General features: G+C 48.5%; 1 protein-coding gene across 1 annotated transcript in view; it reads left to right on the forward strand.

The window, feature by feature from the left end:
* Positions 1 to 22,945, forward strand: part of TDRD1 (tudor domain containing 1) — a gene marked incomplete at both ends in the record, with an annotated part of 265,551 nt that overhangs the window by 150,084 nt on the left and 92,522 nt on the right. Inside the window, 3 exons of the mRNA XM_082268836.1 lie at positions 5,571 to 5,741; positions 5,886 to 6,248; positions 21,211 to 21,321. Of these exons, the coding sequence (XP_082124962.1) occupies positions 5,571 to 5,741; positions 5,886 to 6,248; positions 21,211 to 21,321 (645 nt within the window). The remainder of the gene's footprint in view (positions 1 to 5,570; positions 5,742 to 5,885; positions 6,249 to 21,210; positions 21,322 to 22,945) is intronic.

Genomic DNA, 22,945 nt, shown 5'->3' on the forward strand with positions numbered 1-22,945 from the left:
TTTGTTACTTCCTCCTGCCATCTTTTCACTTGCTATAGAGAAGCGTGGAGAGCGGTTTGTTTTCTATATCTCTGGCACTATAAGGGGTTTTCACTGCTTTTTGGGCATCGTTCCTTAGATACATTGCTTGCTTAGTCATTTAGCATTATAAAGGGGGACTCCAGCAGCAGCGCGGGATCGCGGTACGGACCAAAATTGCGATTTCAAGGGCCAGTGTACCATTTTTTTATATGTCTGCTAATATGGAGTCCCAGGGTGACAATTTCACCCCAGAGCTTGTTTGTGCATCCGGGACTTCCGGATCACCTTCCTTAGCTTCTTTATCTGCAGCCTTTGAAACTTTGGCGTTTTAAGTTGATCTTATGATGTCACAAGGTAATGTTCAAAAATGGCCGATGCCCTCTCCGTCTTCTGATTCAGAGCCTGACATTGTTGACACCGACATTGCCCTTCCTGAGGGATCCCTGTCCGCACACTCAGACGTGGAGCAGGAGGAGTCGTCCTCCGCTGCAGCGCGGGAACACGCTTTAGTTGAAGCACTTGTTCGCTCTGTTAGGGAGACTTTGAATATTGATGATGAGCCCTGATGATGAGCCCACCCTGTCAGGTAAGCAGGTTTCATTCGGGTCCCGCAAAGCCCAGAAGTCGGGTCAGGTTTTCCCCTGCCCCGAGGTGTTTCACAATATCGTGAACGAGCAGTGGCGTCGTGTTAAGCACTTGCTGACGGTGCGTTACCACTTTGCCGACCCTGTGTCCAATCGCTGGATGGTGTCACCTAAGGTGGACCACACTGTTTCCAGGTTGAATAAATCCACGGTAGTTCCCGTGGAGGACTCAGCGGTATTTAAAGACCCGATGGATAGGCACGTGGAGTCACTTTCCCGCCACATGTACTTGGTGACGGGCTCACTCCTCAAGCTTGTGTTCGCTTCAGTGCTGGCCTTTCAGACGATTACGGAATGGATTAAGGTGCTTAGGTGCTACTTGGTGGCTGAGTCGGTTCCACCGAATCTCATTGAGCTCATGGACCGAATGGCCCAGGCCATGGTGTATCTGTGTGACGCGGCCCCGGACGAGGCTCCCCTGGTCGCAAGATTGTCTGCGGTGGGGATTGCACTCCGCCGCATGGCATGGCTGAAGAGCTGGTCGGCAGACCATATCTCAAAAAATACTGTATCTGATATCCTCTATTTGGGAAATCGCCTTTTTGGGGACTCCTTGGATGAGATTGTCCAGAGTCTCGCAAGGGGTAAGAGTACCCTCCTGCCCTAATCCGTGAAGAGTAAATCACCCCGCACGCGGTGGGGCCCTTTCGTTCCTCTGGCGCAGGAAAAGGGAAAATTCTTCAAGGCCTCCGGCAGTAACAAGAAGCCCTGATCTAGGAAGCCCAAGGCCGGTCAGTCCGGTTCTGCGGCCCAGTTCTCTTCTGCATGAAGGGATGCTCTCACCCGTTTTGGGTGGGGGGACGTCTGCGTTTCTTTCAGGAACCACAACCAGATTCGTTCAGGGTACAAGATTGAATTTCTATCTCGCCCCGCAGACAGGTTCTTTCCATCACATCTCCGTCTGTTTCCCGATCGCCTGACGGCTCTCAAGGGGGCAGTGCAAGATCTTCTTGCTCATGGCGTTATTGTCCCGGTTCCACAGGGGGAGAAGTTTTGCAGGTTTTTTTCAAACCTTTTCACAGTGCCCAGGAAGGAGGGCAAGATTCGTCCGATTCTGGACCTCAAGTCACTCAACCGCTTTGTGCGGAAGTTCCCGATGGAATCCATCCGGTCGGTCGTGGCATCTTTAAGTCGAGGGGATTTTCTGGCCTCCCATCGATTTAAAGGATGCGTATCTGCACATCCCTATCTACGAAGGTCATCAGCGGTATCTCTGCTTAGTAGTGGCAGAGGAGCACTTTCAATTTGTGGTTTTACCCTTTGGCCTAGCTTCGGTTCCTAGGGTCTTCACCAAGATTTTGGCCCCGGTGCTAGCTCTGCTGCGCAAGAAGGGGATTACCGTCCTCGGTTATCTGGACGATCTCTTGTTGAGGGTGAGCTCGTGTGCCACGCTGTCAGGCGATCTGACAGTCACGGTTCAGGCGCTCCAGGAGTTCGGGTGGACCATCAACTTCCAGAAGTTGGCACTGACTCCGTTAGTACGTCTGCAGTATCTGGGAATGGTCCTGGACTCCGCTCAAGCAAAGGTTTTTCTCCCAGAGGAAAAACTCCAGACGTTGCAGGACAACATCAGGTCCCTCAGGGACAACAATCTCTCCTCCCTGCGGACCTGCATGAGGTCCCTAGGGCTGATGGTTTCAGCTTTCTAGATGATCCTGTATGCCCAGTTTCACACAAGGACTCTGCAAGCAGAGATTCTTGCCAAATGGAACAGGAATCCCCTGTCCTTTGATAAAATGGTTTGTTTGAGCAGTCTCACGAGGACGGAACTTTCTTGGTGGCTTCTGTCACCCACTCTGAACCAGGGCAAGTCCTTTCTGCCCTAGTGGACGGTGATCACCACGGATGCCAGCCTGACGGGCTGGGGTGGAGTACTGGACACTCTTAGTGCCCAGAGACGTGGTCGTCGGAGAAATCATCCTAGCCGATCAATGTTCTGGAGCTCAGGCGATAACTTTGCCAGCTCCATTGGGCGACTTGGTTGCGCGGTCGCCCGGTTTGGGTTCAACCTGACAATGCACGGCTGTGGCTTACATCAATCACCAAAGGGGCATCAGGAGTGCCGAGCGGCCAAGGAAGTGGCCGAGATTCTGTCGTTCCAGTGGAGAACTGGCAGGGGGACTATTTGAGTTGTCAGTCCTTGGATCAGGGGGAATGGATCCTGTGCGCCTGGTGGGGGACTCCGGACGTGGATCTGTTCGTGTCTCGTCTCAACAATAAGGTGGGAAGGTTCGTGGCCAGAGCTCGAGATCCTCTGGCAGATGCAACGGATGCATTGGTGGTGCCTTGGCACCAGTATCAGCTGATTTATGCCTTTCCCCCGATTCAAATGTTGTCCAGGTTCCTCCGCAGGTTGGCTTTGGAACAGGTGCAAGTGATTCTGATGGCCCCAGACTGGCCTCGCCTGTCTTGGTACGCAGACCTTGTCAAGATGGTCGTCGAGTCTCCCTCGTGGCTACCTCTGAGAGAAGATCTGCTGTCTAAAGGGCCGATCTTCCATCTTGCTTTACGATCTCTGGCTTTAACAGCATGGCGGTTGAAGGCTAGGTGTTAAGAGAGGGGTTTCTCTGATGCTGTTATTCCTACCTTGCTGTGAGCTCGGAAGGCTACCTCCTGGAAAATTTATCATCGTACCTGGAAGGTGTACATTGCCTGGTGTGAGTCACAAGTGTTGCATCTTCGCTTCTTTTCAGTGGCGAGGGTCCTAGCTTTCTTGCAGAAAGGTGTGGAACAGCGTTTTGTGTTGGGCACGATTAAAGGTCAGGTGTCGGCCTTGGCCATTCTCTTCCAGCGTCCCTTGGCAACTAATTCCCCTATTCACACCATTATTCAAGGGGTGCGTCATCTGGCTCCTCCACGGAGGGCTCCCTTGCCTCCGTGGGATTTGAATATGGGTTTGTCCGTTTTGCAACGACCTCCCTTTGAAAACATCAGAGAAATACCTCTTCCTTTGTTGGCCCCAGAAAGTTGCTTTCCTGGTGGCGATCACTTCTGCTCGCAGATTGTCTGAATTGGCGGCTCTGTCCTGCCGTTCGCCTTACTTGGTCGTTCATAGGGATAAAGTTGTTCTGCGACCCTACCAATCTTTTCTCCCTAAGGTGGTGTCTGCCTTCTACCTCAATGAAGATATTGTTTTGCCTTTGCTTTGTGCGAAGCCTAAGCGTCCCAAGGAATTTGCCTTGCATTCTTTGGCTGTGGTTTAGGGCTATCACGGTTTACCTGTCGACCGTGGTATCCTTTCGGAAGTCTGATTCCCTGTTTGTCCTTCCTGAGGGACCTCGGAAGAGTTTGGCTGCGTCCGCTGCAGCCATTTCAAAATGGATCAGACTATTGTTCAGGCCTATTCACAGTCGGGTGCCCCCTTTTCCCTGTGAGGGCACATTCTGCTAGAGCCGTGAGTGCCTCTTGGGCTTTTTGCCATCAGGATTCTGTGGCTTAGGTATATAAAGCAGTGACCTGGTCGTCTGTGCACACTTTAACCAAATTCTACAAGATTGACCTGATGGCATCCTCGGATGCTTCCTTTGGCCGCAAAGTTGTGAGCACTGCGGTTTGTTGAAGACATGTTTTCTCTTCTTTAGGTAAATTTGTTGTTCTGGGGTTAGCTCCTGTTGGTTTAGCTTTTGTTGCCTTGTTGGGCACGTTTTGTTCTGGCCTTGTTGGCACGTTACCGTTCTGTTGGTTGCTTTTTTTCCCACCCCTCACACCTGCACTGCTTTGGGACATCCCTATAGTGATGAAACTTGGAAGATGCTGCATCTGTCAGAGGACGTAAGAGAAAATAGAATTTGTGTAATAACTTACCGTAAAATTCCTTTCTCTGAGTCCTCTGACAGACGCAGCCCCCGCCCCTTTATTTTGGGGTTGTTTGTCTTCCTGTACTGCTTGTTACGAAACTTATTAGTAAGCTCGAAGTGTCTGAGGGTAATGTCGAGAGGGACAGTCCCTAAGGTGTGTCTAGTTAAAGCTTTTTAATGAAGTTTCACTACCTAGCCTGCCCCTGCAGAGGGCGCTATTACCCAATTGTGATGAAACTTGAAAGAGGCTGCGTCTGTCAGAGGATTCAGAGAAAATAATTTTACGGTAAGTTCTTACAAAAATTCTATTCTTGTTGCTTTGCGGCCTGAAATGAAGACACACAGTTTTTGTTTTTTCCAACTGTATTTACTCAGTGCAACCTATAACATCCAATTGAAAGATAGAACACCAACATGTCAGAAGAAATTACTTGTAAACTTAATCAGGTGTAGCGAATCACCTTCTCAATGGCACACAGTCATTTGACTTTCAAGTGTGATCAGCTGTGATCATTTTGATTATCTCGGCATGAGATGAGCTTTCCTGAAGCATTTCAGTCTCTGAAGCAAACCATTAACTATGGCTGGCAAGGCACTGTCAGAAGGTCTTGGGGATAAAGCTTTGGACAGGCACAAGTCAGGAGATGGATATATAAAAATATCAAAGGCTTTATCAATGCCTAGAAGCACAGTGATAGCTATTAAGAAGTGAATAAAATATTTTGTGTTTTTTTTTTTTTTTTTTTTTGTTTCCTTTTTTTTTTTTTTTAAATTATATCGCAAAAAATAAAAAACCCAGTAGTAATCAAATAACTCCAAAAGAGAGCTCTATTTATATGAATACAATGAAACAAAATTTTGTTTGGGTACAGTGTTGCATGTCTGAGCAATTGCCAGTTAAAGTAGAGCAGTGCTGAAGAGTAAAAAATGCCCTGGTCATAAAGGGGGGTAAAACCTTCCGGAGGTAAAGTTGTTCATGATGTATAAATTAATTCAGAGCTCCATTATTTGATTTTTTTTTTTTTTTTAAAGCAGTTTGAAGTTCATCTTTAAGTGATTTGGCAGAAAGTGATACCTCTATACAATCTGTGCCTTTTACCTTTTGCAGCAGACAACAATTGGTACAGAGCTAGCATTATAAAACACATATCAGAAGACACAGTGCTTGTCCGATATTTAGATTTTGGCAACACAGAGACTCTGCATGTATCAAGACTGCGTCCCATCGACATTGATATGTTGCAGACTCCTTTTCACGCTATCCAGTGCTGTCTGTCCGGTAAGTGACCATTATCTGTTAAGTTGGGTCATACTGATTTAGGTGGCTATTTCTTTGGCCTAATTTCCCAGAACCTTCAATGTGTTGAGTGATGGGAACATTGCAGACTGTGTGAATCTATAAAAAATTATTTCTATGTCACAGGTGTGAAACCTCCATCAGGAACATGGAGCTCAGAAGCTATTCATACAATAGGCACCCTTCTTTTGAACAAGGTTTTCACAGCTGTAGTGGTTTCAGAGTCTGATGGCACTTTTACTTTGGATTTGATTGACGAATCATCTACACCTCCAGTGGCTGTGTCACAACATCTTATTACTGCTGGTTTAGCAGAGGCTGATAAATTTGCAGGCGACTCTGTTCCAACTGTCCAGAAGGAAGAAGAGTCACACAGGGAACCTTCACAGCTGGCATGGACACAGCTCCCACTTGGCCAGGAAAGAGAGGTTATAGTGTGCATGCTGCAATCTCCAGGAGATTTCTTCTGCCACATTTATAATCTTACAGGTAAGTGACCCTTCCTTCCTTTACAATCTACATTTTGCTTCTCCGCCTCATTGCATTTTAACCTTTCTACCCTTCAACCTATTCCCACCTTCCTTCTCCTTATTTCTTACTCTTATCGTAATCAATTTCTTCCTTTTGTCTCTCCTCCCCTTTTTTTATCTGCCTGTTTGGTAAAAGTAAGATTCGAGAGTCACCTACCGCCTGTGTGCAGAGTACAGCCCACTGTTGTGCTAGAGCTCAAATGTGTCTGATAGCTGGGGTGTTCTTGGCCAATGGAATGCCCTGGAGGAGCATTAGACAACTGTGGCATTACCACTAACAACTGTTGTGCAGTCAGTTAGGCTGATCACAAGCTGGCCAAGTTCATTTTTGTATCATGTGCTGACATCTAGTGGAAAAGGAGGGAGTTTGCATCTGTGAGCTCCAGCAGAATGAGTACACCTGCACCTGATTTATGAACCTGATGATCACCACTATAAATATGGAACACAATCTACCCCACCCTCAGCTCTGAAGAAACTGACGTCTGGTCAGTGAAACGCGTCAACGTTGGCGTCATTTGCCCACTGATACTGGATCTGTCTCCTCCGCAACTTTGGGACTGATGCATGGCGGCTTCCTGGCTGTTCCCCCGCCTCTACACTCTCTATGCCGGACATGACGTCAGGCCGCCACTCACGGACCTGTACGCAGAAACCAGGAAGTTTGTAGAGTGAGCGCGGGAGGAGAACGCCGGATGAGGAACGCTATTGCCGGCAGACCCCTTGGACTTGTACATGGAGGTATGGACATTTACGGAACTCCGTTGTGATACACAGGTACGACACCCACATCACATTGTGGATGATTACCATTCACCATCCTTGACTACTTACATACAATACTATGGCCAATTGGTCACTAATACGGAGCTGAAGGTGGACATTCCCGCATTATCATTTGCGGTCATTTACTATCTTCAACCAAGATAACCTTCTAGCATTGTAAGTGGACATGGAACTTAACATCTACAATCATTGTTTTTTATCCTTTGTCCACTCTGGGAACTACTCAATACCCTTTGGTCATTTGGATCGCCCAGCCACATTATAACTGTCATCAAGGACATATGTGCACTTTAACTATTTCCATTCCCAATAAGGACCACACACAGGTCCTCTTCTCAGCTAGACCATCGGTTTTTCTTGGGTATACATTTTTATCACCCTCCGTGAATTTATTTTTTCACACAGCCATTTGCTGTGACCTTTTGGGATAGTGATCATCCAGGTGTTTCAGTCAGTGCAGCTATTTTAGACCTGTCTGAATTATATACATCAGCCCTTTATTGTTCATTCCAGTCCATGACGATCCATCATGTGTGCTTGTTGTTTTTAAATTGATTTTATCATGTTGATGGGCCACATCCTCTCCCTTGTATAATTTTGTTCTTTCAAGGCATAAGTGCCTAATAAAATGTTTTCTGTTTTACATCATTATGTAATTATGCAATCACCTCGTGGGCGGCGGCCTTAGTTGATTGCTTTCCAGGTGCAAGACTCTTTGCGTTTCACCCAATCTCCTTTTGTACTAGACATAGCCCCACCGCACAGGGGATGTCCTGTGAGTAAAACGCCTCTCATACAACCAAGTCTCGGCCTGCTTTGCAGTATTCCGATAGACCCCACATTTTGATGCCGAGATTTTCTATGGAGCAGTGCCCGCCTGGTTCCTAGTATGGTGAGTATCTGTCCCGCCTCTCCCCCTGGAGGGTTTTTGAGTGAACGTGGGCCCCTACTGGGTCGGTTGTACCCTTGGGTTCCCTTCTTTTTAGACCCCCTCCCTGAGTCCTGTGGGTAACTGGCAATCTTCGGTGGGCAGAATGGTTTGTTTCGGCCCTCTGCGCCGTACACGTTCCAAGGATGGAAAATTAGTAGGCGGATTATCTCAGTGGGCTGGTGTTGGACCAAGGTGAGTGGTCCCTTAGTTCGGAGGTGTTTCATCAGCTGTCTCTCTGGTGGGGCACCCCCGAGGGGGATTTGTTGATGTCCCGGCTCAACAGGAAGTTGCGCAGATTTGTAGCATGGTCAGGGGATCAGCGGACGCCACAGACTGCCGAGACTCTTTCGCAGGATTGAGGCAGAAGGAATTCCGGTCATTCTAGTAGCGCTGGATTGGTCCTGGTACGCCAACACTGCTTGGAGACTACCTTTTAGAGAGTATCTTGTCCCAAGGGCCAGTCTTCCATCCTGCTTTACAGTCACTGGCTTTGACGGCTTGACTGTATAAAGCCAGGTGCTGAAGCATAGAGGTTTGTCTGGGTCAGTGATTCCTACACTACTGAAAGCTAGGAAGTCTACTTCTAGGAGACTAGAAAGTACGTGGAAAGCGTACATTTCATGGTGTGGGTTTCTTGGTGTTCACCCTCTTTCCCTTTTTTTTTTTTTTTAGTTGCTCAGATCTTAACCCTCCAACGGCTGTTGAGCAGAAGTTGGCCTTGAGTACCATTAAAGGCCAAGTGTCGGCCTTGGCCGTCTTCTTTTAACAACCCTTGGCCACGCACTCTGCGGTGGGTACTTTGATTCAGAGGGTTCAACGTTTGACTCCACCAGTGTGGTCCCCACTACCTCCTTGGGTTATCATCTTTGTGCTTTAAGCTCTACAGACGCCTCCCTTTGAAAATATTTGGCAATTCCCTGCTTACGATATCCCAGAAGGTGGCCTTCTTGGTGGCTATCACCTCTGCGCACAGGGTGCCGGAATTGGCGCCGTCTTGTCATTCCCCTTATTTGGTGGTCAACAAAGATAGTGTAGTTACAAAAATGACTATCCCACTCAAAATGACACCATCAACATAGAAATGTAAAAACATTCATTTCATTAGTAACAAAAAGTAAAATACCGCACACGCATTATAGTACAATAAAAAGTGCATGAGTAAAAATGACCTCTTCCTCAAAACCAACCCAAACACGGCCTCACACTCAGATGCATGAAAAACGTGTACCCAAGTAAATGCAGGTGGTCAGGGTAATCCAATGCATTTCTCCTTAATGACTTCCTCAGGGATATTGGATGAAGAGGGCTCACAGTGTCTATTTTACTATAAAGAGAAACAAACATGATAACAGTAAATCGATTCATAAAAAGTATTTAGATCGATAATGATTCACATTCAACAGTTATATCGTATCAGATTCCTATTTAATATATATTTTGAAACCTATAATAAAAGTTCTTGCATAGTAAATGTGATTCTACCAGGAAGAAAACGAAAACACATGGGAAAAGATTTTCTCAAATGGATTCTCAAATGTCAGATGCGCCCGCAGTATTCAAAGCTGTCACAAATGCACAAAACCCTGTCCCACCAAATGGGAAGGGAAGGAGCAATCCCACAGATATCCAAGTAATCAACTGCACATGAGGGGGGAGCGAAAACATACGCCTCATAAAATGCATGGATAGTTCCTGTGAAAAATATAAAAGTGTGACAAATATAAAAGTGTGACCAAAGTCATCCTACAAAAAGGGAAAACTAGATAGTTCAATCCTACAAACTCACCACTGCATGATATCCCTTAAAAAATCCAGGCAGTGTCATACATTGAAAGGGTAGAGGAACACACCTACCTCATGATTTCCACTAGTAAAGGGTAGCCAAGCTGCACCTAGTAATTGCCACATAAATGGGGATGGTTCGGAAACAGGAATACAGTCCCAAATGACTGTGCAAACCTGCACAGAGGAAGAACATACAACTGGATGAGTATATGTGAATATAAAAACGCCTAGGGACATGGGACACTTCAAACATGTAGCCAAGTGATAATCACCGTCACATGTGTGAACACAGGGGGTTATTGCCAGTCTTCGTCTGTCTTCACAGCAATCCTGCTGTAAACACAGACCTAGGGCTATTTAAATTTAACGATTTGGCATTAAAAGCTCCCCCCCTGTTACTGCTGACGTCTCCGGAAAGTAGCCAGAGATATTCAGACATTAAGATGCTACCGCGCATGGTGAGACGCGTGGCATCCTCCTCTCTATCACCCGAGCCCAACAGACACTGGCAACAGAGGAGAGAGGAGGAAAGCACCGCCACGTCCCATCACAAGAAATTCAGATACAGGACATCACTGAGGGGGCTGTGTGTGAATACTTTTAAACTACCTAATTACAGACAATATACTACTGGGTAATATGGCGCCCTCATGTTGTCTGAACATAGGATAGCACCACAACTCGAAAAAGAGAAAATACTTTGCTATGTATAAACACAATACTCAGCATATAGTAAACTGTAGGAGCCATAATATGCAGAAACACAAAGTTTTTACTGCCACACACAGAACCTCTCACAGTGATGTCATCCAAATTTCTTACACTTTCTGTGTTGAGCACATAGAACATGTGGGACCAATTCAAACCCTCCTCAATTAACTCCTAAAAGGGAGCTGCAGGGTAAAAGACACACAGTTTATTTCCAGCCCAATTTTTTATTTTTAAGGAAAAAAGGTGGGAATCACACTTAATATGCAGATAAGATAGTTCTTCGCCCATGTTCGTCGTTTCTTCCAAAGTTGTCTGATTTCCATCTGAATGGGGACATTGTGTTGACTTCCCTGTGTCCAAAGCCAAAACATCCTAAAGAAACTGCGTTGCATTCCCTGGATGTTGTTCACGCTATTTGAGTGTACCTGGCAGCTTCGGAGTCTTTTGGAAAGTCAGACCTCACTATTTGTGCTTACAGATGGGCCTCAAAAAGGACTGCGACCATTTCCAGATGGATTAGATAGACAATGACTCAGGCCTATTCGAATAAAATTCAGGTTCCTCCTTTCCCTGTGAAGGCGCACTGTACGTGGGCGCTTAGTGCTTTTTGGGCCTTCCATCATCAGGAGTTGGTAACAAAGGTGTACAAGGTAGCTACTTGGTCATTGGTGCACACTGTCAAAAAATTCTATAAAGTTGATGTGTTGGCATCTGCGGGTGCCTCTTTTGGCCGCAAGGTTTTGCAGGCTGCTGTTTAGGTGCTTGTTCCTTCTTTGGGGTGTACTGTTTTTCAGGTGAGCTCTAGTTTATGGTGGAGCTCCTGCTACCTGGTTGGCTACGTTTTAGTCTTGGGAATTTTTTCTTGCTGTTCCCACCCCTCGTGTTTGACACTGCTTTGGGATGTCCCAATGCTTAAGATCAGGAGCTGTGTCCGTCATTGAACGAAAGAGAAATTTGAATTTCTCTATCGTCCATTGACAGGCGCATCTCTCCTTGCTTCATTACGATTGGGTTATGTGCCCTCTTCAGGAGTAGACTAAGTAGTGCAAAAACTCAAAAGCTTTTACAAAACATGCACATAGGGGCTGTCCCTAACGACATAACCCCGGGCACAGAGGGCTCACAAAGCAGTTTCTTGCTGCCTAGTGTATGAGTAGGACCTAGGCCCCCTGCTGGAACTTCGGTCTCCGTTTTTTGTTTCTTTGAAAATGTGTTTCTCTTACGTCCTCTGACAGTTGCCGCCCACTTATACAGTCTTCACGATTGGGTATTGGCCCTCTCCGCAGGAGCAAGCTAGGCAGTAACTTTGTTAATACAAACAAACTTTTAACATATAGACACACCTACAGGGGGCCATCCCTCTGGCCAATATCCCACAGCCAGCACCACTCTAAACCAGACTGTATAAGTGGGCTCAGAAAACAATTTTACGGTAAGATCTTACAAAAATTATATTTCTCTTACGTCCTCCGACAGTCGCCGCCTCCTCTAAGTCATCACTATTAGGTATTGACTTCCGCTCTGCAGGAGTAGCTAGGCATAAGTATTAGTCAAAAGAACAAAAGCATTTAACATAGACACACCCATGGGGGCTGTCCAACTGGTCAATACCCCCCCTGCAGTGATCCTTCCCAACTCAGTTTGTTTCTGCCTAGCGTCAGGAGTAGTTAGGCTTCCATGTGCTGGGGCTACAGTCTCAGCCTTTCTAATCTTTTTTTTCTTTGATTTTCTTTGAAAATGTCAGTTTTTTTTTCTTTGATTTACTAGCTGTTTATTTTGTCAGCTTTAGTTTTTAGTCGGATCTTCGGATGAAGATGGATTCTTGTGGAGCTGGAAATCGGACTGACCGCCCTGGTTCTCCAGGGCAGAGGGTCTGAGGGACCCCCAGCCCGCCATTGAGAGTTCAGCCATGTGTTCGTCCTGGCATTATGAACGACCCATCCCTGCTCGCAGCAGGGATGCAGCCTGTGAGGTGGCTACCTCACTGGACACATCTGCGGTGCTGCAGTGTCCTGTCCTTGGCTAACGGCATTCCCTGTCGTATGAGGACAGTGGCTTTCCGTTCATAGAGGCACCCCACGCTGTCCGGTACAGGTAAGTACTTTCTGTGTGGGGCCTCTGTCTGGGGTGGCAGTCCTGTGTTGCTGTGTGTCCCCCATGTCTCTGCCTGTGTGGGGCTCCCTGATGCGATCCCTGCAGGGGTCTCCTTTTAAATGCGCTGCTGTATGGGTTTGGGGGCCCCTTCCCCTGCGTCACTGCGGTGTTTTGGGGGTGCAGACTGTGGCGGCGGCCGCAGCGGGTAAAAACCGCGCAGTCCGCCATTTTAAGTATGGGCAAGCATGTCTGGCTTCACTGTGGGCTTAACTGCATGCTGTTTTGGCGCCATCCGGCGTCATCTTGTGTGTGGCAGAACGATCGTTCTGAGCACATGTTCGGCGGCCATCTTGCCAAAGCCTCCCGTTCAGTTCTATGCGCAGCCATTTTCCTTGGGTCTTGTTCAGCCTCTGATGACCTCACTTCCTTATCCTCTGAAGCAGTGATCGGTGTGGTAACACTCTGTGGGGGCTCTGCAGACTGTCTCTATCATAACTGTTTTGTCCTCCCTGGCTCAGTTTTGTCTCCTTTTGGCGGTCTGTGTTCACTGTACATATAGCGGTGGGCTGCGCACTCCGCAGCGATCTTAAAGGGCCAGCACCTTTTTATTGCATTTTTTTTTATAACTTGGGCAATGGAGTCTCAGGACTGCAAATTCCCTACAGCCCTGGTGGGGTCCCCAGTCCTACTGTCCCCTCTATCATACCTGATTTGGCCGCCGTAGTGGCGTCTTTAGTGTCCAAAATGGAGGTGCTGATGGCTGAACGAGCTGCTAGGAAAAGGCCTAGATTATCTATCTCCTCTGATTCAGATGGTGATGTGGCTGCTGTGGTGGGCGTGCCCTTTTCAGGGTCTCGCTCATCTCTGGGGTCTGAGGGGGAGGTGGAGGGGGTTGATGATTCTCCCCCGGGGTCGCCTGAAGAACGCGCGACTATGGATGAGTTTATTTCTTCTGTGAAAGAAATATTACATTTGGAGGATGAGCCCACTCCTGCGGGCATTGTGTCTTCATTTGGTACACACAGGACCTGCAAGTCGGCGCAGGTTTTTCCCTGCCCCGCTAAATTTCATTACATGGTGAATGAGCTGTGGCGCAATTTAAAACATCCATTCACGGTGCCTAGTCGGTTTAAACTGCTCTATCCCCTTGCGCCGGCTACGGACTCGCGCTGGTGTGTGCCTCCGCAGGTGGATCACACTGTGGCCATCTTAAACAAGGCTACCTTGATTCCCACTGAGGACACCCCGGTGTTCCGGGATCCCACGGACAGGAGGTTGGAGTCTCTTGCCCGCCATTCCTACACGGTAGCGGGTTCCTTGCTGAAACCTGTTTTCGCGGCCGTCCTGGTGGCTCAGGCGGTGGCGGATTGGACTAAGGTGCTTAGACGCAACCTCGCGTCTGATTCTGCCCCACCTGCCACGCTGGCTATGGTGGATCAAATTCACCTAGGAGTCATGTATTTGTGCGATGCGGCCTTGAATGAGGCCCCTTTGGCTGCACGCCTGTCGAGTGCCGCGGTGCTTAACCGTCGACTGATCTGGCTGAAGAGCTGGTCGACTGACCAGACATCACGGAAAACAGTTGCTGATTTTCCATATGCAGGTTCTCGCCTTTTTGGCGAGGCGTTGGATACCTTGGTTAAAGGTGTCACGGGGGGGGGGGCAAGAGCACGATGCTGCCCCAGAACCCGAAGAACAAGTCCTTTTGTGGCAAGCGGGGTTCCGCCTATCGACCTAATCAAGTGTCCTTTCGTGCCTTTAGGAATCAAACCAACGGCAAGCCCTTCAAGGGCGAAGGTAGCCAGAAGAAGCCCTGGGCGGGTAAGCAGAAGTCCGGCAATGCCAGTGCGGCGGGTCAATCCGCCTTTGCCTGAAGGGGCGCCCTCACCCATTTCAGGGGTGGGGGAACATTTGCGCAGTTTCCTCCAACCTTGGCTGCTCCGAATTCCGGACAGGTGGGTTCAGGAAATCATTCGGTCTGGGTACATGATCAAATTCCTTTCCCGGCCGGCGGACAGATTCTTTCCCTCAAATCTTCATTTGACACCAGGGCGCCTACAGGAACTGCATCAAGCGGTGCAGGACCTCCTTGCCCAGGGGGTAATTGTCCCGGTGCCTCATCGGGACAGGATTCAGGGGTTTTATTCCAATTTGTTCACTGTGCCCAGAAAGGAGGGCAAGGTGCGTCCTATTCTGGACCTGAAAGCGATGAACCGATTAGTGCGCGTTTGGAAGTTCCGTATGGAATCTCTCCGCTCGGTGGTGGCCTCCCTGAGCCCAGGGGAATTCCTGGCCTCTATAGACCTGAAGGATGCGTATCTACAAATTCCCATTTTCGAGGGTCACCAGAGATACCTTCGGTTCGCAATAGCGGAGGACCACTATCAGTTTGTGGCGTTAACCTTTCGGTCTTGCTTCGGCTGCAAGGGTCTTTACCAAAGTGCTGGCGCCTGTTCTGGGGCTGCTAAGGGCACAGGGCATTGCGGTCTTGGGATATCTGGACGATCTCCTCTTAAGATCGAGTGCCAGCCAGAACCTACTGCGCGATCTGTCCACCACAGTACAGACGCTCCATTAGTTCTGATGGACCATCAACGTACAGAAGTCGACCTTGTCTCCTTAGGTTCGCCTTCCCTATCTGGGAATGATCCTGGACTCTGCTCAGGCAAAGGTGTTCTTGCCGGCGGACAAGCTCCGGACCTTACAGGACGAGATCGGGTCCCTCAGGGACCAGCCCTCCTCGTCACTCAGGACCTGCATGCGGTCCCTAGGGTTGATGGTATCGTCCTTCGACGCGATACCTTTTGCTCAGTTTCATACACGGTCTCTTCAAGCGGAGATCCTCGCCAGGTGGGACAGACTACCTCAGTCCTGGCATCTGAGTGTCTCATTGAGTCGCCGGACCAGAATGGATCTTCTGTGGTGGCTCCAGTCCCCGGCTGTGTCAGAAGGAAAATCCTTCCGTCCATTACTGTGGACGGTTATTACCATGGATGCCAGCCTGTCGGGCTGGGGTGGGGTCCTGGGCAACCTGTCTGCCCAGGGCACTTGGTCGGGGGAATCCTCCCTTCCGATCAACGTATTGGAATTGAGAGCGATCAAGCTCTGTTTCTTACAGTGGTCGGATCGACTTCGGGGCCGTCCTGTTCGGGTACAGACGGACAATGCTACCGCAGTGGCTTACATCAACCACCAAGGGGGCACCAGGGGTGCCCGGGAGGTGACCGACATTCTGTCCTGGGCCGAGACTCATGTCCCGGCAATTTCAGCAGTTCACATTCCGGATGTGGAGAATTGGCAGGCTGACTATCTGAGCCGCCAGAGCCTGGGCCAGGGGGAATGGTCCCTGCACCCGGAGGTCTTTCAAATGCTGTGAGCGAAGTGGGGATCCCCGGACGTGGATCTGTTCGCGTCTCGGCTAAATCGCAAGGTGGAAAGGTTCGTGGCAAGAACGCCACGAACCGCAAGAACGCCCGATCCTCTGGCAGACGCTTGCGGATATTCAAGGTGTGCGACATTTGGCCCCTCCCCGGAGGGCGCCTTTACCTCCATTGGACTTGAACTTAGTTCTGTCCGTGTTACAGCGTTCTCCCTTTGAAAACATTCGGGAGATATCGTTGCCTCTGCTGTCTAAGAAGGTTGCTTTTTTATTGGCGATCACTTTGGCTCGCAGGGTGTCGTAGTTGGCGGCGTTGTCTTGCCGCTCTCCTTACCTGGTGGTTCATAAGGATAAGGTGGTCTTGCGACCTAACTCTTCCTTTCTTCCTAAAGTGGTGTCTGATTTTCACCTGAATGAGGATATTGTGTTGCCTTCGCTCTGTGCGAAGCCCAAACATCCCAAGGAGGTTGCGTTGCATTCCTTGGATGTTGTCAGGGCGATCAGGGTATACCTGTCGTCCACTGAATCCTTTCGGAAATCGGATTCCCTCTTTGTCCTTCCTGAGGGACCTCATGGCTGCGTCTGCGGCGACAATTGCCAAATGGATCAGACAGACGATTGTACAGGCCTATGCTTTGAAGGAATGGGTTCCACCCTTCACTGTTAAGGCGCACTCTACCAGATCGATGAGTACGTCCTGGGCCTACCGGCATCAGGCTTCGGTGGCCCAGATGTGTAAGGCTGCGACTTGGTCGTCGGTGCACACCTTTTCCAAATTCTATAAGATTGATTTTCTGGCATCAGCTGATGCCTCCTTTGGCCGCAAAGTTCTCAGTGCGGCAGTGCCATAGGGGACCCTTGTGTTTTTGTGAGTACCTGGCTGTTGGGGTGTTTATCCCCTGGATATTTGTTTTCCTGGGTTGTTGCTCCTGTTGTGCCTTTTCTATTGCCCAGAGGGCTCTCTTACTGTGCATGTAAGATTCCTTTCTCTGATGTGGGTACTGCGTTGCCTTTTCTACGGTTGCGTCTCCCACCCCTCATGTCTACACTGCTTTGGGACATCCCAATAGTGATGACTTAGAGGAGGCGGCGACTGTCGGAGGACGTAAGAGAAAACTGATTTTTTTGTAAAATCTTACCGTAAAATTCCTTTTTCTGAGTCCTCCGACAGTTGCCCGCCCCTCTTTTGGAGTTTTTTTATTGTACACCTACTGCTATTCTACCAAACTGAGTTGGGAGGGATCACTGCAGGGGGGGTATTGACCAGTGGGACAGCCCCCATGGGTTTGTCTATGCTAAATGCTTTTGTTCTTTTGACTAAGTCTTATGCCTAGCTACTCCTGCGGAGCCGAAGTCAATACCCAATAGTGATGACTTAGAGGAGGCGGCTGCTGTCGGAGGACTCAGAGAAAGGAATTTTACGGTAAGATTTTACAAAAATTGAGTTTTTCTCACTCACTATCGCTAGCTAGTATCAAGGGGATCCTCCTGGTACACTACAATCGACAGCCAGCTGCGGTTTCGCACTGGATAACCTAGATCCTTAAGGTCTCCAAGCCTGGACATCGATCGTGAGCAGGTTGTGGTGCCGCCCAGGCCTCGCCATGACGGAGCCCCGTGGACGGGGACAAGCCTGCGAGCGGACGTCTCAGCGGGACGCATCGACCTGGAACGCCCATGAGTCGCATCGTTCTGTTTTTGTATGGCAGCACCCCCCACTTAGGGTGGGAGGTGATCTGCTTCGGAGAGGAGCACACCCGGTCCATGGTATGGTGAGTGATACTACGTCTCCCGCGTCCCTGACACAGACCCTGGGGGGAGACGTGGGCCCACTCCCGGGTATGGCAGGGCTGTGGCCCCTGATAGATCCTCCAGGCCTATCCGGACAGGCGCTACCCTCCCTGCTCCATCCTGGGGGGGGGGGGGCTAGACCTGGCGTCTCCCACCATGGAGGGTGGGGCAAGGTTATTGTAGCAGTGCCTTTTTGCCCTGGGGGGTCTCTTTAAGGTGATCTCTGCAGTGTTTTTTTCCTGAGCGCATGGCGTCTTTTCTCAGCGCCATTTTAAGTGTGGGCAAAGGGCTCTCCCTATGTAAGGGCAGCGGCCATTTTCCCTGAGCTTCCTATACTCCTTTACTTAACATTGGCACCATTTTGTGTTAGCCTTCACAGGCCCTGCTCGGCTTCTAGTGATGTTTTGTCACTTACTGGAGGTGCTAAGAAACTCTGGGGCAAGTCCAAGGTCGGTCAGTCTGGTGCTGCAGACAAGTCCACTTCATCATGAAGGGGCGCCCTCAACCATCTTAGGGGTGGTAGAACGTTTGCGCTTCTTTCAGGTATCCTGGACTTCCTTCATCCAGGACGAATGGGTTCACAAACTGGTTTGTTCCGGGTACAAGGTCGAAATCTTGTCCCGGCCAGGGGACATGTTTTTTCAGTCAAATCTTCGCCTGTCTCCGCAATGTTTAAAGGATCTACAGAAGGCTGTGCGAGATCTGCTGGCTCAAGGGGTGATTGTGCCAGTTCCCCAACAGGAACGCTCTCAAGGTTTCTATTCAACCCGGTTCCCCGTGCCCAGAAAGGAGGGCAAGGTGTGTCCAATCCTGGACCTCAAGGCTCTGAATCGCTTTGTGCGGGTGTAGAAATTCCAAATGGAGTCCATTTGAATCGATGTTGGCATCTTTGAATGAGGGGGATTTTCTGTCTTCCATCGATCTCAAAGATGCGTATCTCCACGTCTCCATGTTCAAGGGACATCAGCGATTCCTCTGCTTCGCGGTGGCAGAGGAGCACTTTTTCAATTTGTGGCGTTACCCTTTGGTGTCGCCTCGGCTCCCAGAGTTTTTACCAAGGTTCTAGCCCCTGTGGCCTTGTTGCGTTGACGAGGTATCTCCATTGTGGGGTATCTGGACGAACTCTTGTTGCGAGTAGTTTCCCATTCTGACCTGCTGGAAAACATATCCATCACCATTTGGACCCTTCAGGACTTTGGGTGGACGATCAATGTCACCAAATCTGCCCTGACTCCGTCTGTGCGGGTCACCGATCTGGAGCCGATCCTTGACTCTGCTCTGGCGAGGGTCTTCCTTCCCTTGGACAACCTTCAGAAGTTGCGAAGGGCAGTCCAATTGCTGATGCAGGCCGGTCAGTCCTTCTTGCGGGCTTGCATGAGGGCCCTGGGTCTAATGGTCTTGACCTTCAAAGCAGTCCCGTTTGCTCAGTCTCACATGAGACAGTTGCAGAAAGAGATTCTGTCAAAATGGAACAGAGATGCTCCAGAAGATTCGGTTGACCCATCTCACTGAGTCTGCTCTCTTAGTGGATCCAGTCGCCTGTCCTGTGCCTGGGCAAGTCTTTCCTGCTGATGTTTTGGACGGTAGTCACCACGGACGCCAGCCTATCAGGCTGGGGTGGAGTGCTGGGGAAGCTCTGTGCTCAGGGGACTTGGGCGTCGGAAGAGTCTTCCTTGCCGATCAATATTCTGGAGCTGAGAGCGATCAAGCTCTGCCTGTTTCACTGGATGAGTCGGCTACACAGCTCTCTTGTTCGGGTCCATTCGGACAGTGCCACGGCCGTGGCTTACATCAATCAACAAGGGGGCATCAGGAGTGCCCTGGCGGCCAAGGAGGTGGCTGAGATTCTGGTGTGGGTGGAACACAATGTTCCGACTCTTTCCGCAGTCCACATCCCGGGTGTGGAGAATTGGCAAGCGGATTACCTTAGTCGTCAGGTGTTGGATCAGGGGGAGTGGTCCCTGCATTCAGAGGTGATTCATCTCCTGTGTGTCCGGTGGGGGACCCCAGACGTGGATCTGTTTGCGTCTCGCCTCAACAGGAAAGTTCAGAGGTTTGTGGCCAGGTCTCAGATCCTCTGGCCGAAGCCAGACGCTCTGGTGGCTCCTTAGAGTCACTATCGCCTGATAAATGCCTTCCCTCTGCTCGTTCTCCTGCCAAGGTTTCTTTGCAGGGTGACGATGGAAGGCATTCCAGTCGTTCTGGTGGCACCAGACCTCTGTTGTATAAGTTTGTAAGACAGCAACTTGGTCGTCTGTGCACACCTTTACCAAATTTTACAAAGTGGGTTTGTTGGGTTTTTCGGATGCCTTTTTTGGCCGCAAACTTTTGCAGGCTGCTGTTCCCCTCATGCCTATACTGCTTTGGGACCTCCCACTCAGCTCGTGTAGATGAGGCTGCGTCTGTCGATGGACGATAGAGAGAATAAGATTTTTGTAAGATCTTACCGTACAATCTTTTTCTCTGATGTCTATCGACAGACTCAGCACCTGCCCCTCTGTTTGGGGTTGGTCCATTTGTCTTCACTGCTTTTAAACTAAACTGATGTGCTTGGTTGTACAGTGGCGGTTTATGCCTGGAGGGACAGCCCCCTGGGCGTGTGTATTCAAATTTTCCTGCCTAGACTACTGATGGGAGGAGCATAAACCCTCTCAGCTCATGGAGATGAGGCTGCGCCTCTCTATGGACATCAGAGAAAAAGATTTTACGGTAAGATCTTACAAAAATCTTATTTTTAGTTTTTGCCTTGACTTTTTTTCTTCAATCAAGGTTGCTTGCTACATTTCTGCTTCATCTGGTCTCCACATAACGGCTCTATAGATGGACCTTTTCTCATGTTTGGTTCCCTGTACCTGGACCCTGCTGGACTGGATGTTGCATGGCTAGCCTTTTCTGCAGTGAGCTGGCAACTATACCGCCGCTTCAATGAAATGCCAAGGAGTGTTGTCAGCCCTGCCCCGTTCTCCGGTGTAAACCACTGAACCCCTCCTGCCATGACATAAGATGGAGAACTTAGCTGGGCTAACAACTTTGCTTGGGATTTTAGTACAGCTAAGGTGGCCTTGTTGGCTCACTACAGGAAGTTAAAGCGGAAGGAAATCCAATAATTCAATGTGAACTGTCACATTTGCTTGTGTTCTCAGCCAAACCATCAAATAGCTGGTGTCATAAATGATCACATGTGCAGCACCATGGTAGCTGTCGGTCAAACAGAAGCTAAGATCACAGCTTCCTTGGCTGAAAGGAAGAGGGGGTTTAGTTCCACTTTTTAAAGATCACTGGATTTCTTTAACATTACCGGGTATTTTTATGTAGGTGTTGTGTTTTTTTTTACATAAGATACGAGATGTACAAACTTTGGTTTTTTTTTTGGCTTTTAATTTTGCCCAGGGATACACTGTTAGTCGTTTTCCAATATGTGAATTAAAATATTTTGATTTTCAGATTTCAGCTCTCTGAATGATTTAAATGTGTCGCTGGTACAGTACTGTGTGCAGCATGTGTCTGAGGGTTACACGCCCATTAAAGGAGACGTATGTGGTGCTTTCTTTTCTGGTAAGTGACACAATTATTTTTCAGTGCATAGTACTGTTATAGGATCTAGTGAGTCTAGACAAGATTTTTAATTATTTTCTACAAACCTGTAGTGTAATAGTTGGAATTGAGGATCATGTGCTTGATGCTTCACTTCTTTTGAGGCAGTAATAACTCTTCCAGAATGCCTATATCCATGCAAGGATTTCTGTTATGTATGTTTTGTATCTTTTACTTGAATTTGTTCTCTAATATCCATTCTTTTCATTTTAGCCACAGCTAAATATAGGATTCAGTAGTTATGACCTCAGTGTTCATTACAATTATCTATGGCATTCTAGGTAGGAAATAGCCCAATGGTAATTTTGTGAGCAAGATTCTCTTTACTGCTGTCACCTTCTAAAGTTTGTCCACAGCGCCTACTTTAAAATAGTTGTCCACTTTATAGATTTCTTTTGATGTGCACTAAATATAGGGGATCTCCAAACAATATTTTTTTTTCTTTAATTGACAATAATAAAGGTCTGTTTCTGCTGTTAAAGCGGAGTTCCGGGCACAGAAACCATTTTTCAATAAACATACCCCCGCGACAGTCAGGGCTAGCACATTCCACAATGGCTAGCCTCTGATCTGTCCCGGTTCACACTTACCTGCAAGATGAAATACTCACTTATAAAATTTCTTCCACAGCGTTGCCATCTCTCTTGTGGGCAGCTGAAGCCGGTGCGGTCCTCTTCTGCGTCTTCTTCCGCGTCCTCTTCTCCCAGAATGCGCCTGCACCAACCCCTCTTGTCACTTCCGGTGTGGCGTCGCATTCCTTCACAGCTTCTGGGCATGCCCAGAAGCTGTTTAGCAGGGGAACGCGGCGTCGCCCCGGAAGTGACGAGCGGGGCCGGTGCCGTCGCATTGATTCCTGGGAACGATGACGTTCAGCTCCCAGGAATCATCGCGAGACAGGAAGTGACGGCGGAGCCGCGGCGCTGAGGGAGGAAGTACCCTGAGGTGAGTATTTTCGATCTTCAATTGCAAGGTGAGTAAAAAAAAAAAAGAACCTAACTATCCAATTCCTTTTCAGGTGATGGAGAACTAGCGGACGGGCACAAAAAAAAAAAAGATTGATTTTGTGCCCGGAACTCCGCTTTAACAAATATGTTCTTTCTTTTACCATAAAGGTATCCGCTACTGTTTGATCTTTAACGTAGGAATTAAAGCCAAAACTTGCCCTGTCTTTTTTTTTTTCTTATTTGGCCACTCCTTGTTCCAAAGCCAGAACAGGAAGTGAGAGGAAATCCTTCCAAAGTGACGGAATCCCAGATTGTGTCAAGGTTCACCAGAGATATTATCCCCATTGAAAGATTTATTATCCTCTGTTTACTGTTGTGGGGTCAACTCAAGATTTAGGATATTCTTGCACTGTCAGTGATAACAGGAAATAGAACAAAAAGAAATGGTGAATCTCCCTATTGCGACCCCGGATGGGAATAAAAAATAGAGGTGTACTAATCCCTCCTGATATATCCAAAATAAAAAAAAGTTGCTCTTTCATTCATTGACTGACTCTTCTCTAGTATTCAGAACCATAGTTTATTTTGCCCCCTACAGGAGTAGGACACTAACCAGAAAAAAAGACTTGGACATGCCTATG

Source organism: Pelophylax lessonae (assembly GCF_965119305.1).
Source record: "Pelophylax lessonae genome assembly, chromosome: 9".
NCBI lineage: Eukaryota > Metazoa > Chordata > Amphibia > Anura > Ranidae > Pelophylax > Pelophylax lessonae.